The 17,139-nt window shown below is 35.0% G+C and overlaps 2 protein-coding genes across 7 annotated transcripts; one reads left to right on the forward strand and one right to left on the reverse strand.

The window, feature by feature from the left end:
• Positions 1-10,093, forward strand: LOC108981366. 4 transcript variants are annotated; one of them, XM_035691090.1, is made up of 18 exons: positions 1-250; positions 1,090-1,232; positions 1,466-1,564; positions 1,679-1,837; positions 2,132-2,218; positions 3,389-3,480; positions 4,322-4,393; positions 5,648-5,797; positions 6,504-6,563; positions 6,762-6,844; positions 6,943-7,096; positions 7,403-7,532; positions 7,961-8,119; positions 8,210-8,388; positions 8,558-8,599; positions 8,708-8,788; positions 9,373-9,516; positions 9,634-10,093. In XM_035691090.1, exons 1-18 carry the CDS (start codon positions 42-44, stop codon positions 9,712-9,714), a joined length of 2,124 nt encoding a protein of 707 aa, XP_035546983.1. In that variant the 5' UTR covers positions 1-41; the 3' UTR covers positions 9,715-10,093. The 4 variants fall into 4 exon arrangements, with proteins under 4 accessions (XP_035546983.1, XP_035546984.1, XP_035546985.1 ...); XM_035691091.1 differs by lacking the exon at positions 8,558-8,599; XM_035691092.1 differs by lacking the exon at positions 5,648-5,797.
• A 1,491-nt stretch (positions 10,094-11,584) lies between these two features.
• Positions 11,585-15,725, reverse strand: LOC108981368 (F-box protein SKP2B-like). Of its 3 annotated transcripts, XM_035691094.1 has the most exons (6): positions 15,560-15,693; positions 14,765-14,836; positions 14,511-14,679; positions 13,019-13,367; positions 12,787-12,928; positions 11,585-12,144 (listed from the first exon to the last, which is right to left on the reverse strand). In XM_035691094.1, exons 3-6 carry the CDS (start codon positions 14,669-14,671, stop codon positions 11,771-11,773), a joined length of 1,026 nt encoding a protein of 341 aa, XP_035546987.1. In that variant the 5' UTR covers positions 14,672-14,679; positions 14,765-14,836; positions 15,560-15,693; the 3' UTR covers positions 11,585-11,770. The 3 variants fall into 3 exon arrangements, with proteins under 3 accessions (XP_035546987.1, XP_018808031.2, XP_018808030.2); XM_018952486.2 differs by having other exon boundaries at positions 14,511-14,836; positions 15,560-15,725; XM_018952485.2 differs by having other exon boundaries at positions 14,511-14,888.
• Positions 15,726-17,139: the final 1,414 nt, after the last annotated feature.

Here is a 17,139-nt window from a genome sequence, read left to right on the forward strand (position 1 = left end):
GAAGAAGAAGAATTAAAAAAAAAAAAAAGGAGCGACAGAGTATGAACACAGTAGGAGACGATTCTGCCGCCACCAACACCACAACTAGTCCCGGCAACCCCACAATTCCGACGGATCCGACTTCCATCGCCGGAGTTTCTGATCAGGAGGTGGAGGCCACACGGCCACCGATACCACCACGATTGCAAATTCCGGCGATCATAGTGTCCTCCAGAGAGCCCGATGCCATTTTCAGCGGGGGCGGCATCAGGTGAATCCTCCTCTCTCTGTCTCTGTCTCTCTTCTATTTTATCTTTTTGGGATTTTATTTTTTATTTTCAGTGCTTCTCATTTTTAAGCGTCTTAATTGTAATGTAATTTTTTGTCCTTTGGGATATCGTCTTGATGATTTATGTTGTTTCTTTGTTTTGGTGCCGTATTTTTAGAATTTCACCGTTTTGATTGATTGATTGATCTTTCTTGAAATGTGGTCTGGTTTTTGGGAGTTAGTTCAAATTTCCAACTTTTGACGATTATGCCAGAAGTTCTCAGTGCTTTTTGTGTTAGAGTTGTTTGTTGGTTCCGGGCTTGGTTAATTTCGGGAGAGCACGTACCAAACTATTCACTTTTATGATAGCATATAAAACGCTGTTCCACCCTGAGTTCGGGCTTGGGGTCTGATGTTCTGCTAATTATTCTAGTGGTCAGTTATATTTCGAGTGGCAGGGTCATTTTAACGAGGTTTACTTGACTAATATCTGGTTTCGAAATCAAAAAAATTATTTTTGTGGTTTTGAATTCTCATCTGCTTTTGAAATCTATCATGGGTCCTTTTACACGATTCAGCTTCGATCATTACACAGCTAGACCTAATTTTGAGAATTTTAGCTGACGGATCAGTCTTATTCACTGAGGGAAATATTGCGGAAAGATTGTCGGACCTTTGATATATGTTTGCAATTAATACCATGAGCTTGGTGAAATATGCTTCCTTGAAATCTTGTATTGACTTTTTTTTAAAGAGCAGATTATATAGACCCACAATTGTCTGAGAGTATTTGAAGACTTGAAATTACATACCTGACTAAAAGTTCTTTTTTTTTTTGTTAGCTTTCTTACTGGAAGTCAAAATGGAAGTTTCAACTATGGATATTCTACTTTCAAGGGTAAAAGAGCTTCCATGGAGGATTACTATGAGACGAGGATTTCGGAAGTAGATGGTCAGATGGTTGCTTTTTTTGGTGTTTTCGATGGTAAGGCCTAGGGGAATTTTATTATTATTATTATTATTATTATTTTATCTCTGCTAAAATGTTGTTTTCTGAGTATCTTTTATCAGAAGAAAAATTCACAGCTGGTGGTGCAATATACATCCTACTAGACTTGTTACCTTCCTAAATTCATTAGTTTTCTGAATGAGTTGCGGACAGTATGCTTTCTTATCCACATAACTGTTGTGTTTTTACATGGTTTTTGTTTGATTCAGGCCATGGGGGTTCAAGAACTGCCGAATACCTTAAAAACAACCTTTTCAAGAATTTAAGTAGCCACCCAGATTTTATCAAAGATACAAAGGCAGCTATTGGTACGAAGTTGGTGATATTCTAGTGTTACTATTTGTATAGAACGTGAGTGAGATTTTTTATTCATTTGGATCATGACCTACAATCAATTTACTCTTTTCTTTTTCCTATTGTAGTTGACGTATTTAGACAGACAGATGCTGATTACCTCAATGAAGAAAAAGGACATCATAGAGATGCTGGTTCAACTGCATCAACTGCTCTGCTGTTAGGTGACCGGATACTTGTTGCAAATGTTGGGGATTCCAGAGTAGTTGCCTGTAGAGCTGGTTCAGGTTTCTGCCTTCTCTATTAAGATTGGGATTTCTTGGTATCATGCCTGTAACCTGAGGATGAAATAGGGAATTAAGAGCTTAAAGAAATCACTACTTTTTCACCATCTATGTTTCATATTTTGTTCTATGAAATGATTGCAGACCTAAATTGCTTTTTGTAATGACACCCTATAAGCTGGGCAAATGGATCAACTTTTGTAGGTTCTATATTGATCTGTATAAGAATTGAAATATTCAGCAATAATTCCATTTCTTTACTCTGAATTGGATGATTGTTATTGTCTCCTTCTGAAGCTATCGCATTGTCTATCGATCACAAACCTGAAAGATCTGATGAGCGTCAACGGATTGAGAAGGCTGGAGGTTTCGTCATTTGGGCAGGTAAGTTGCATCTTCTTGGTTTTATTTATTTATTTATTTATGATAAGCATCTTCTTGGTTTTATATGTATGTGTTTGTTTTGTTTGGGTTAGCTTGTGATGTAAACTTCTGCAGCACGAGGAGCATCTGCTTAATGGTTGTTGCTTAAGGATTATAGTTGCACTGATCAGTAATTCAACCTAAATAATCGGTTTTGTACTTTGTATTGCGAGATCAAACTTTAACTGAGTTTAACCAGGACAAACATTTTAATGCCAATACTCAAACTAGTTTATATCTTATTGGTTTAAAGCTTGATGAGTCTTGTGAATATCTTCAATAATCAGAATAAGGAGGTCGATAGGCAAAAACTTGCCATGTATTCCACATGGTTAACTTACCACTAAAAGTAGTGCAGATTAATCTGCTATTCAAGTTAGTCTTTTTCCTATTTAGTTTGTAATAACCCCATTTGAAACTCTCTTGAAAAGTATATCTGGAATGGAACAAGTAAACATAACAATAAATTGTAAAATTCTAGTCTATGGGCTGTTCTTTTTTTCAGCAGGGAGGAGGGGGGGTGGTTCTTTAGCCCCTATATAAACGTGAGAGCAGAGAAACAGAGAGTCTAGAAGGGGTGAGAAGGGAGGAAACAAAGGAAATAGAGGCAAAGAAAGATTAATATAGTTGGTAAAAAAATCCCTCTGATAAGCACATGGAGTATATTGGACGACCATATAGGGTATTAATCATAATGAGATTGTTGTAATAAACTTTAATTGTGTGTTGTTGGTTGCTTCTAGGGACTTAGCTTCTCTTTTTTAGTACTTAGTTTTAGATTTATATAATAATGGTTTCTTGTGTGCTCTCGTTTAGAGTTGGTGTGAAAACTATTGTGTATAGGCTGCACAATTTCCACTTCATTGTTGTCTCAGGTATCTAGTCGGAGAGGGAGATAATGTCCCTACAGCTTATCAAAAAAAAAAAAAAAAAAGAAGAAGAAGAAGAAAACAGGAATAGGAGGAATATTCATGTGATGAACTAATGATATGCAAATGTTTTTTGTTTTTTAATATGCAAATGTTATCAGATATCAGTCAATGTTTAAATGTCATAGGCTAGTTTTATTACTGGTACTAGTGTTATGTAACAGTTTTTCAAAACTTCTAACGTATAGCTCTGCTTTCACAGGAACTTGGCGGGTCGGTGGTGTTCTTGCTGTTTCTCGGGCATTTGGGGATAAGCTACTAAAGCCATATGTAGTTGCTGAGCCAGAAATACAGGTTAACTTTTTCTTTTCCTTTCCTTTTTTCTTTTCCACGTGAATGCTGAAGTGAGAATCTTTCATTTAAATGTAGCATTAAAAAAGAGACCATAATAGGTTGTCAATATAATTGGAGACATTAATATATGGTCAGTGAGTTGCTCTTGGAATTATAGGAGGTTAGAAAAAAAAGAAAAGAAAAGAAATAAATGGTCAATTGTTGAGAACGGGTGCAGCCAATAAAACCTGCTGTATATACTATATAATTTTCAAAGTACGAAGTTTTGCTTTTATGAAGCCACCTCATCAACTATCCTACAATATTATTGTTAAATGAAAATTAAATAATATATATCATATATATCATTAAGTTAAACTTATAAAATAAAAATAATGAATAATATATCCACTTTAATAAATATTTTTATTCAAAATCAAAATTACTATTACTTAATTTTAGCTAAATTTTAAATAAAATTTTGTAATTTAATTAAATTTAGCTATTTCCGTGCATTGCTCTGGTTTACAACTAGTTTTATTTTAATTATTGACATTCTATTCATTAGTCTCTCCCAATCCCTTCTGAAATTTCATCCTTTTATTTGTTTCATACCTCTTTCTAAATTCTTGGTCTCATTTACAAGGATCCATGTATTAAAGTACCTGAATTTTAGTTGTTGTTAACCTACTGCAAACCTGCTCCTCTCTCCAGATTTGGGATTGGCTGCGTAAAAAATATAGGATAATCTCTTTTACACGCTGCCATTTTACTTTGCTGAAGCATGTGAAGATTTTACTGAAGCTTCACCTTACCATCTTTAGTTGTGTTTTTGCTCACTTTCTCATGTTCCAATTCCTAGGAAGAGGAAATTGATGGCGTAGATTTCCTAATTCTTGCTAGCGACGGACTTTGGAATGTCATTTCAAATAAGGTGAGTGTTTAAGCCTTTAAAGTAATCTGCCAACAAATTTGTCTGGAGTACCCTTTTCAGTTTTTCTTCAAAAAAACTGTGGATGTTCTAGTTTGTATGCATGTAAAATTATTTATATCCGTAGATAGAAAATGAGCAGTTCTTATTTAAGTTTTTTAAAGAGGTAGGGGGCATAATGGATCTGAGATTTCTTTGTACTTCTATTTAAAAGTTCGATTTTGTCCCCTTATGGATTTTTTTTTTCTTTGAGGGAAGGGTATGTAGCTAATATATATATTTTTTTAATAAAAAGGCATCAACAAGATCACCATAAAAATTGTTATTCTATGTGTCCTGTTATATTCAGCCAGGATGCTGTATCTGTTACCTTGAACCTCCTACTTAACCCACAAAGTTTGGGAAGTCAAATAATTAGCTTTGAAGCATTCCTATACATGCACACATGTGGTGTATGCCTGTAGACCTAGAAACTTTGTAGAACCTTATCTTGCTAATACTGTCTCCTTGTACTGGTTGTCCACATGAGCCGCTTCCTTTTCTTCAGGAGCTGAGTGGCTCTGTAAGGTTGCATCACAAAGTTAGCTTCAGGGGATTTCGTTCACCTTCCCAATGTGTAAATGATTAGCTTCAAGGGACATATACTTTCCAGTTGTTCCACATCCTCAGCCCCAGTGTTCATATTGGCAGGTTATTTGGTTCAAGGACACAACAGTTTGATGACATGGACAGTGTAGCTACCTGCTTGTGCCATTTTCAAGCGATAGGTAGAAGTCGTAGATGGTGGGGGATGGTACAGATTTATAACCTGGAAGGAAAATCTACAATTGGCTGTTGAAATTTGGTTTTTTTTTTTTTTTAATCATAGAAAAAAATAAATAAATTTGGCTGTTTAACTCTTTTAGTTTTGAAGCCCCACATGGATCCCCACCCACAAGCAAGCCCATGCCAAACAAAGCCCAAACACAGCCCCCCACCCCCGACAGCGCAGCTCATGAAACCTTGAAAAGCAATTCGTATGTTGTACTATTATGATAAGCGCCACCAAAGTGACAGTTAAAAAAACTGTTTCCTCCCGCGAAAAAGCGGTTTCATGCATTAGTTTATTGGCGTTAGAGAACTGGAAAGGCAAAGTTCGGCTCCCTCGTGGGTCTCGACTCACATGATTCTCCACTCCTTTTCTTTCTTTCTTTATCTCTTCCACTTTCTTCAGTATCTTTCTCATTTTTTTGTCCATCATTGTTTTGCACTTTCAAGCTAAGCTCTGTCATGAGGAGTCATCGGAGAAGCTCGAGTTTCGCGATCGGGGCGAGTGCAATGAAGGTGAAGGAAACCGAGTACTATGATGTTCTTGGCGTTAGTTCCTCTGCTTCTGAAGAAGAGATTCGAAAGGCTTATTATCTTAAGGTCTGGATTTGTTTTAGATCTGGTGCATGGCACTTGGAGTATACGTTTGATTCTTGATGTTTGTATTGAGTATTGTAAAGGTTGTCTCAGCTTCCATATAGATATTAAGTTATATGGAGGTTATACTATAATGAGTCTATGATGCTGTTTGGGATACATTTTATTGATGTTTCTATGTATGTATGTATTTATTTGTTAAAAACCTAACCATTGATCCAAAAACCTTAGGGCTATTGGATACTAATTTGGTTAAGCCTTTAACCCTTAGGATCATAACATTCCAACACGCTTCGGAATCCGACGTCCACGGCGGCCTACTCTATCGACACTGACCCGGTGGTAGCTTTTTCTTTTTTGGTGGATTCACTCATCTATCAATATTTAATGACTTAACATCATGCTCATACATAGTATCAAGGCATTTTAATCTGGCCTATAAGTCACCTTCTCCGTGACTTGAACTCGTGACGTGATTTCTACTCTGATACCAATTATTAAAAACCCAACCATTGATCCAAAAGTCCTAGGACTATTGGATACTAATTTGGTTAAGCCTTTAACCCTTTGGTTCATAACATATGTATACCTTGTTCTTAGAATTTCCGATTTTAGGCCTTTCATTCAGCAGCAATATTTCTTCTTCTTCTTTTCCCCCCCCCCTTTTTACCTTCTAAGATCATAAAGGGAGATGCTAATTTTGGTGCAGGCAAGGCAAGTTCATCCTGATAAAAATCCGAATGACCCTCAAGCTGCTGAAAGATTTCAGGCAAGTCCACTAGTTCATCTTTAACTATATTTTCCTGGTAATAAGATTCTTAATTTTCAAGAGAATCTCTTTAATTTTCCCTTTCTTGCACGAAAAGAATGAGGAAAATGATAGGAAAGTGAGTTTTTCTGTTGAGCAGCAGACACTATAACCTTGCATAGCCAATCATATTACACGCATTAATTCTTATGTGTCTAGGTATTAGGTGAAGCTTATCAAGTTTTGAGTGATCCAGTGCAAAGAGATGCATATGATCGAAATGGAAAGAATTGCATATCTAGGTAATGTTGCCATGCTCATGGGGTCATTATGACTTTTCCTATACTAATTCTCTTTCGGGTATGTAGAATCATCAAAGATTTGTTGTTTTCCATTCCAGAGAAACCATGCTTGACCCCATGGCTGTCTTTGCTCTGCTCTTTGGAAGTGAGCTATTTGAGGACTACATAGGACATCTAGCTGTAGCATCAATGGCTTCTTCTGAATTATCGGGTGAGAATGACAAGCCTGAAAATCTTCATGATAAGTTGAAGGTAAGTTCAGTTAATCCAAAAGCCATACTTATTTGAAGTCTTGGACTTTTTGGAAATGACAGTCTGCTTGGCATATTCCTCCATGCTAGTAAATATAACTGAAAATAAAAACTGTACCAATTTTCAGGAGTAATGGCCAGGTTTAACTTTAAGTTAAGGTTACTTTGCTTAATCTTCCAGCTTTTCTAGCTTTCATTAGTTACTTCTTCAAGAAAATTAAAAAATGAATCAAGTCTGTCGGGTTTTCTATAAGTTGTTTCTCTAACCTACCCTAGCAAATTATGGGTTTGGAACTATATGATGTAGGCCGTCCAAAAGGAAAGAGAAGAAAAGCTAGCAAGATCACTGAAAAGTTTTCTTAATCAATACATTCAAGGTGACAAAGAGGGATTCTTACAGCATGCAGAATCTGAAGCCAGACGGCTTTCTAATACAGGTTAGTTAAGCTTCCTCCTGCCTTTTCTGATTTCATTTTCCATTCATGTAAACGTAATGTTGACAGTGACATGAGTTCTAGCTGTATATATCATGTGTTTTAAGCGATAACACATGATATAATTGCTGTCTTGTAATTCAGTTCTAACAGAAGTCTACTCTTATGCCAACTAAAGATGAAGTTGTCTATAATTTATTCCTTCCTTGACTATACAAACATTTTATTTGGGATGAGAATCTTTATATACAAGCTTAAGGAATTAATTGCTTCATACAACGGTTGCTCATTTGTATAACCTAGTAAGAAGCCTCTAGTAATTGTTCTCTTTTGAAGATAAATGCATTGGTGTTTTGTAATCATATAAGCCCGCCGCTACTTGTGCACGCTAAATTATGTTGCTAAAGGATTTCTAGTGTCTTAATAAGCAGCTTTTGGAGTGGACATATTACACACAATTGGCTACATATATTCGAGACAAGCAGCACAAGAGCTTGGAAAGAAAGCTATTTATCTTGGAATGCCATTTTTAGCTGAGTGGGTTAGGAACAAGGGACATTTCTGGAAGTCACAGCTAACTGCAGCAAAAGGTATGTTACTATGAGCAGTCCCCCCACTCTGCTTAAACTTTTTAAAGCCATTTGTACCTATTTGCAATGAATTTTTTTTTTTTTTTCCAGGTGCCTTTCAGCTGCTGCAACTTCAAGAAGACATCCAGCGGCAACATAAAATGGATGGAAGTGGCCCGGCAAATGATGTTGAATCGCACATACGCCTAAATAAGGACACATTGATGAACTCGCTATGGAAATTGAATGTAGTTGATATTGAAGTAACCCTAATGCACGTGTGCCACATGGTGAGTTTCTATGTTTCTTTCAATCAAGTATGATGTGTGCATATCTCATTTTTTTTTCCTTTCCTGTTCAATTATTGTTATTCATGAAACAGGTTTCTGTTGGTTTGCCAACTAACATAAAGTAGCTCTCTCTCTTATATGATGGTAAAAATTTAAAAATTTCATGCAGCTGGGACTATCTATTGCTACTGTTCAACTGAGTTGGAATCAGGCAATATGAATCCAGTCTTTAAACACATTCTTCAGTATAAAATGCTTAAGAAATAATAACAATCTCAATTACTGAAGATGTTTTTCTTGAATTTAATTCTGTTTGCAGGTGCTAAGGGAAAACCATGTTAGAAAGGAAGAACTTAAAGCTCGTGCTTTTGCTCTAAAACTTCTTGGAAAGATATTTCAGGTAGAACATTATATATGTAGTTTTTCTGTGCTAAATGCTAATACAATATTTAGGTTACTAAAACTCACCCTTTTTCATTTAAGATAACTGATGATTTATCATGGTATTGAAATAGGTAGTTATGAATTTAGCCCAGAATTCATTCGCTGTATTCTTTAATAATATGAGAAGAACATATGCCTTATCCACACAAGGAATGGAGAAGATTCTACTAAAGTCTTGGAATAATAATTGCACCTAATATCTGAAAAAAAATCCACCAATAACTAATAAATGGTAGGACATTTTTCATACTGTTCTTATTGAACATGCTGTAAATTAGTGAATAGACAAGACTCTATATTTGTTTATGATAGGATGGAACTTTCATACACTTGATAAAATGAGAGTTTGAGATTATTCTTATCTAATTCATAATAAGATGATGCTCACATACTCATAAGGTGAGATTTTGGATTTAAATCATGTAATGAAAAACTTGGCAATTAAAAGAAAATGGGAAAAAAAAGAAGTTACAATCATAGTGCTGATGCTGAAAATGATGTTTTCCTACTTGATAACTAGTAAACTGATGGTGCTTTCAGCATGAAAAGCATGAACAAAGTGGAGGAACATCGAAGAAGAAAGATCCTGCAGATGGAGATGATGATGATGGAAGCACTTCTGATAGCAGTTCCGATGATGACTCACCAAGACCACTTTCATATCGAACTCCCCTACTCACTCAGGCATGTTAGAAAGCATTTTAGAGTAAATAAATCTCTAGCTGAACTACTAATCTTCTTTAGATAAATGCCATACATCAATGTTGAGCATTTTCTTTTTCCATTTTTCTTATCTGGCAGGGTTTCGGTAGACTATTTAGATGCCTCTGTAATCCAGCATTTGCTGTGGATGATGAAGAAATTGTGTATAAAAGCAAATGACGACTTAAGGAAGGGGCTGAGTACAAGAAAAATGCCAAAAGGTCTTCTTGTTGAAAGCAGAGAGAGTTCTATTCCAATTGAGACTGGTGCAAGCCATGACTTTGTGTTGTGTGGTCATACATTTGAATAGGAGCACATCAACGATGCCTTAGATAATCTAATTTTAAAGTGGCTTTGTGCATCAGAGTAGAGATGAATCTGTCAATTGCAAACATATCGGTATTATTATAGTGGGATGCATTCTTTAATTAGTAGTGTTGGATCTTTTGTCAGGCAAACAATGGGAAGAGAGCTTTGAATTGCAGTCATGGTTCTCACCTTCGAACTCAAAGCACTGCTGCAACCAATCTTAGAACTTCAAAATATTGGAAGAACTTCACTCTTGTTCTCCCTATTCATATTATTTTAGCATTTTAAATGATACCTCTAGTGATTCTCTCATAGCAGTGCACCTATACAATCCTTGCCTCTCTAAAACAAGTTGAAACCCTGACAAAGGATGCTAAAAATTGCTAGCTAAGCTTGTGATTAATGCACCAGTAATTATTCTTATTTTCCAATTTCTGTGAATGTAGATTTTATTGCTCAATCTGCAGAATTCTAGCTATCATGCATCAACACACAGCAGTATGCTGTCTTTTTCTATACCCAAACTTTGACAGTAAGATGATTTGTTCTCTCTCTCTCTCTCTCTCACTCACTCACACACACATCTTGGACCATCTCTCTTCCTTTCTTCCTTAAAGCACATCATATCAAACTTTAATAGGTGACCAAACATTTCTTCTCTCTCTGCGTTCCACGCATTGTGGACCTACTCTTGCCTGCCCTATTTCATCTTCTCATGATCTCACGTGTCTCCAGTACATCCCCACTTTTGGTACTTGCAGACCCCCATTAATTTCACCCCTCCATATAGGCCCAATTACTGACTTTATTATTAAGATCTTATTTAAAATCTTTACCATTTTTGTTTTTGTTTTCGTTTTCATTTTCAGATCTCAATTTGCATATTCCTTGTTTGGTTGAAAACTATACTTCTATAGAAACTCATTTATTTCTTTGAGTTGGGTATTGCTCAGATCAAAAGCCAGAAATTTGCAAAATGAGGAATCTACTATTCATTTTTTTATGTTGGGGAGCCTCTACAAGATAGGGCCCTCCGGACCCACCTCTGTAGAGTAAATTTTGGATCCGTGCATCGCACCCTCGAAAGTTTTCTTATACGGAACTGGTTAAATCTCTGATTTTTCACCAGGGATGCTGACTATTCACTTTCTGCTTCTTTGAAATTATATGGACATAAAATGCTCAAACAGCCCCAGCCATCCAGATCGTCAATGCCATCGAAATTCTTTTCTAAGTAATTTAAAAGTATGATTTTTGTAGTGTTCTTGTTTTTCATAGGAAGATGACCCCTCAGGATAATTAAATTTGAGGCATATAGACAGGATTTTTCAACTACAGGTAACATGACAAATTCTCCTACGTGCTCCTTTTGATTCATTTTCCTGAAACAAATCCAGGGCAAGGTTTTATCCAAACAGATGGCTAATAAGCAAATTGAGTTGAGTAAATGAATGCAAATTATTAACGAGATTACTATTCCTAACAACATTATATTATGAGTTAGTCTACATATAATCTCCAAATGAAAACTGCTCATGCAAGTTTATACAGTTATGTTTAAAAAAATTTTAAAATTATAATAATATCTTTTTTAAAATGATGTTTTTTTCCCTTTTATCCTCATTCATCAATAGAATTGCACACGCAGTCCCCTACTCAGGACTGCAAATAAAATTTCTAGCACAGCTTATATATAACAAACTTGTCTTCCAAACAATCACATAATTGCAAGATTCGCATATAAAATTGCATAAACATAAGAGTTAAAACTATTTTCCATTGTCACTGAGTTTCAAGTTTCAACAACGAATGGCTACATAGTTTCAACCGAAGTTCTCTAGATTTTAATACAAGCATACATACAAGGTGGAGACTTTCCATCTCTGGGCCACAACACAGATGCCAAATATTTTAATCTCAAAAACCTTCATTCAATGAGCTGGTGAGGAATGTTGCTGGCTGTGCGGTGTGCATGGACAGCACAGACACAATGCACAGACATTAAGTTCAAACAGCCGCTCATGATAAGTGAATGCCTTCCTGAGCAAGTGTGGAGAGCAGGAAAGGTATCGCACACTGCCTGAACAGCAGGGGGAGTGAGTGCCGTGCACTGGCTGATGTTGAGAGTCCTAAGCCCATCTTCATCATTCATTTCTTTCATAGGTTTCCATATTGGTGTCTTTTTCTTCACTCGGCTGTGGGCCAAAGAGTACATTGCTGTGTCTGTGATGTTCTGACAGTAGTACAGGCCAAGAGATCTCAAATGAAGACATTTGTTTGCAAGAGCAATCACACTATCATCTGCAAAGTAAGAATACATCCGTCAAGATTTTATCATAATTACCTATATATGTTAAAAAAGACTTTTGGGATCATAACAAGCCAAATAAACTTCCAAGGAGTTCATTGACCAAAAAAATTACTTCCAAAAAGTAAGTTAGACATTTTGGGATCATAATTACCTATACCAGCCATTTGTTAAAGTTAGCACAGTATATTGCATTTCCAATTTTAGGATTGGCTCCAGTTTTCTCCTCCTTGTTTTAGGACAGTTAGATATTGAATTTGTCACATGCATCATTTTACTCATTCATGCTCTCGTTATCTAGATAAGTATGCTCTCGTGATAGGACTTTATTATGGATTACTACCACATTTTCTATAGGGCCCTTTATCAGATTTAGTTTTTGATGCAACAAGTAGGGGAAAAACAATTCTTAATTGTTGGTACCGAAAATAAGTCATAGATAGTATTAAAAAAAGTGAATCCTTTGATTAAAGATAAAAAAGTACGTAGCCAGCTTATAGTAAGGAACTTATAATTTCATGAAATTTGAGCAATGGAACCAGCTATTATACCCAGTTATGAACTCTCCTAGCTAACGAATGATACTATTTAAATTTTAACAAAGTATAAACTTGTTACCCCTATATATAAAATACCTGTTATACGGACGCAGCCACACAAATCAAGGGTTCTGAGATCAGGGCATCCATATGCTAAACACATTACTCCGACATCACTTACATTATCACACCATCCTAGATTTAAAGACTGTAACTGACTGCAGTAGCGTCCAATAGCCTGCATATAATTAAGAATATTCACAAAGTTATTTGACTTATTATGATGTAATTTGAAGAGACAAATTAGTATTTAGTAAGTCATTTATACCTGTAACGCAATGTCGGATGCAGCTTGGACGCATCCACAAAGATTTAAAACCTTTAGATTTTGGCAAAAACTTGCCAGATATGCAAGAGCACTATCACTGAATGCTGAACATCCACTGATATTTAGTTTTGAAAGATTACGACACCCATGAGCCAGGGCAAACAGGGAGCGGTCGCTAAGCTTGAAGCTTTTGCTGAGGTCCAGGACCTGCAGATCATGACAGCAGTTTGCAATAGTTTGAACAGCATCATCCTCAAGCTGTGTTTTATCTTGGCGTAGTATCAGACTCTGCAATTTTGTGAACTTTGGAGCAAGAGATAGGACCAAGTTATTCATGTTCTTGTTGCACCTGAAAAATCAGTTCATGAAAGCTGGTAGGCAAGGTATTCCAAGGGAATCAGGATTCATTTAGTTCGTTAAAATTCCAGAGAAAAATGTAGTGATAGCATCATTAAAAAATGTTGATATACAATACTACAGAAACAAAAAGAACTCCATAACTTTGTTATCTCACCTCAGACAAAGGAAAAGAAAAGGAAGAGTTATGAAATACATTTGGACAAAGAATATATTCAGAAGAGAAAAAAATTTCAGGTATCAAAATGTTCGAAGCTTTTTCTTTTCCAGTTATGAATCTTCAAACTCGTGAGGAAGAAATTATATCCCAAAACAAAAAAATTAATTTGAATCTCAAAAAAACAATCAAATGACGCAACTTGAATACATTCTTCACATACTGCCTTGCTCACACACCTCCACATCTGAACCACAAACATGAAGGTCCACCGGAAGGCTGAGTCTAATTGATTCATTAACTCTAATAAGGAAAGTAAGAGCTAATAATTTCAGAATACGATACTTACTACTCGTAATGCACATAAATTACCAGAAATAGTTAAAAAGAACAACAACAACAACACAAAGGTTTGCATGACCTACAATAACAAACAACAAAGCCAACTATATAATTAACGTTTCCACAAATCCAACTTGTAAAAAACACATGACATTTTTAGTCCTCGTTCAAAATCTAAACTGATAGTTATGGTTTTAAAGAGCACCAACCCCCCAGCGCCAAAAAAAGTAATAATTATACTAGGGGTATTAATAATGATAATAATAACACCACAAAATAAGGTGAGGTGCAGAGCTATAAGACTTTACACCCTTAAAGTTAAAGCTAGTGAATCTACAACAGAACTAAGCAGCACTGGGTTCTTATCATATCCCCTCTATTCTCTGCCCCCTTTTCAGGGCACCTGGTTAAATCCATAAAGAATTCACAAGATGAACTATAAAAGTTGGATTTAAAGAAGGGAAATGCTCACTATATGATGCCGTTGAGTAGGCTAAAGGAACAAAAAGGAAAATCAGTTATTCAAATTTCTTCTAATTTGAAGGGTGAGAAATTGAACCGTATAAATCAGTACACGACAGGATATAGACCCAGAAAAATATCACCAGAAACATTTCAAAGTAAACAAAAATATACCATGAGAGAGAGAGATGGGTAAGGCCCAAGCTAATAGCATCTCTCCACCCACGACACACTCCAGAAGCCATGATCACTGTCTGATCGTCGACAAGAGAAACAATTTGCAACAACAGCTCCATGGGAATATCCTTCCACCCAGTAATGACACCACCTTCCATTTTTACTCCTGTACCAATTCCATTTCCAGAAAGCATCATAAGCTTCTCAAAGCACAAGTTCAAGTCCTCTGTCCTCAAGTTGTCTTTACCCACCATTTTTACTCTTAGCTTGACACAACCTTTCCCTTCAATTTATGTACTTGTCAAATAATAATCTCCGCGGTTCTGTCACCGAATATAGAGAGGAAATGGATAAGGTATTTGCAAATTCCAAGACCTTGAATTGAGAGGCAAAAACGTGGAGCAAATTGACATGTTAACAAAATAGGAAAACCAACACAAACCCATGTATCATCACCATAAGAGATCGGTAGAGACATAATACACAGAGAGTAGATTTTCACAATTACATTCAAAACCCGAGAACTTACACATTTACATAAATGCTTTTTTTTTTTTTTTTTTGACTTTTTACCATCTACTTGCTCAAGTAATCCACAGGCAACTACGTACGTGGCGATCAATGAAACTTGGTATCGGCTACAGCAGACAAATTTAATGACGAACAGAGCAGAAAATGTTTTAAAAAAATGTATAAATATGGAAAAATTGAAATATAAAAACCCTCTTTCTATAAAGAAAATAAAAACATCCATCTCGAGGTATGTATTAACCCAAGTAAACTCAAAATTCTAGAGGGAAACGGCCGATGAAACATTAAAAAGAGATTATCTTTCAGTCCAAAACCAAACGTTTCCGGTCAATACAAAGGAAACCACTGAATTCCCAACTTAAATAGCTCCTAAAAGACTGAGAAGTACACCAATTTCTGAAAAATAAAAACTTAACAAACCAGTTGACGAACTTCAACCAAAAACAAGAACAAAATCAAAAAGCCTGTAAACAATTTTACAAACCAAAAGAAAAAATAGGGTTTTGTTCATATACCTTTGAAAGGTGAATAAATGAGCTAAAGTTCTTAGCTTTGATCAGTTTGTTTTGATTCGTGTGGTGTGTGCTATGATCAGAGAGGCTCTCTCTGTGTTTTTGTATCAGCATTCAGCACTCCATTTTCTCTCTCTTTTTTCTAATTTTTAAAGAGTAAAAGAAAAGGAGGGAGAAGCGTATGGGCAAGAGGTGGGATTGGCGACGCGTATGCAGCCACGTGGCTGTGGAGTGGGTCCTACGTAAAGTGGTCTTGATTTGATGATCAGAATTTAATTAAAAAAAAAAAAACAGATAAAGTCAGCACAAGCAAAAGTCCAAAACAAGACAAAATAATCATGATATTTATTGATACTAATATGTAATAAATACAGATAAAACGATAAAAAAAAATAGAGAGAATATACTAAAAAAATATATATATAATTAAAAAAAATAGTGGCATTAACAAAGGCATTAGCAACGTCTACAAAGTACCATTTGTTTAAAAACGAAACCGCACACAAACTTCCCAAAAAGTGCTCATCTTTAGAGAGTGCCACTTTGCTTTACATTAAAGCAGGTTTAAGGGGTGGGATAAAAATTTTCTATTTTATTTTTAAGTTTAAAATATTATATTTTAATATTATTATTATTTTAAGATTTAAAAAATATGTATTAAAATTTTAAAAAGTTGAATTATTTATTATATTTTATATGAGAATTTGAAAAAAATATAATAATGAGATGAGATGAGATGAAAATTTTATGTTTTATCTTGTGTCCCAAACCTGCCCTAAGTATGTTTGGTTACTAAACTCATATTAACTCATCATTATAATTTTTTCAAATTTTAAAATAAAATATAATAAATAATTTAACTTTTTTAAATTCTAAAATAATAATAATATTAAATATTTTATCATCTCAACTCAATTCAATTTAACATTCAAACAGAGCCTAACGTGTTTGCTTTATAACCAAATGTGGCACACTCGCACACCTCACCTCCTCATACTACATATTATATATTATTTTTTTATTTTTTTATTACTAAATATATAGTATATAAATAATAAATAGAAAATTTTAATTAATTTTAAAAGAATAAAACCAAAAAAATTATAAAAATTAAAAATAATTGTGATATATAAAAATGATAAATAGTAAAACTCTAAAAAAATATAATCTCATATTGCAAGTTTGCATAGAAAGTTCCATTTTTTATTTCTATTTAAAACGGGAAAAAAGGAAACGGCATGCAAAAGCAATCCCACGTAAAAATCCAAAGCGCTCATCTTCAGGTGATTTAGCAATACAAAAATTTTACGTGTGGTTAGTTTTGTGTATTTTTTGTACACTTCATTAATGTAATTGGTTGCATCACTTTTTTTAATATAAAAAAAAATTGATTTGACCAACATAAAAATAACTGTATGTACAAATAATAATCCACTAATATTATTATTTTGGGGATAGTTGGTATAGTAAGTCGAATCTTAATGGGCAAGAAGAGAATGTGAGGACTCTTATGGTTGAAGCTGCTTTACAAGCAATGGAGGACACTTTATCGCCTCTGGGTAATCTGCTGCAGGATGTGAAGG

This window comes from Juglans regia, chromosome 6 (genome assembly GCF_001411555.2).
Source record: "Juglans regia cultivar Chandler chromosome 6, Walnut 2.0, whole genome shotgun sequence".
In the NCBI taxonomy this organism is placed as follows: domain Eukaryota; kingdom Viridiplantae; phylum Streptophyta; class Magnoliopsida; order Fagales; family Juglandaceae; genus Juglans; species Juglans regia.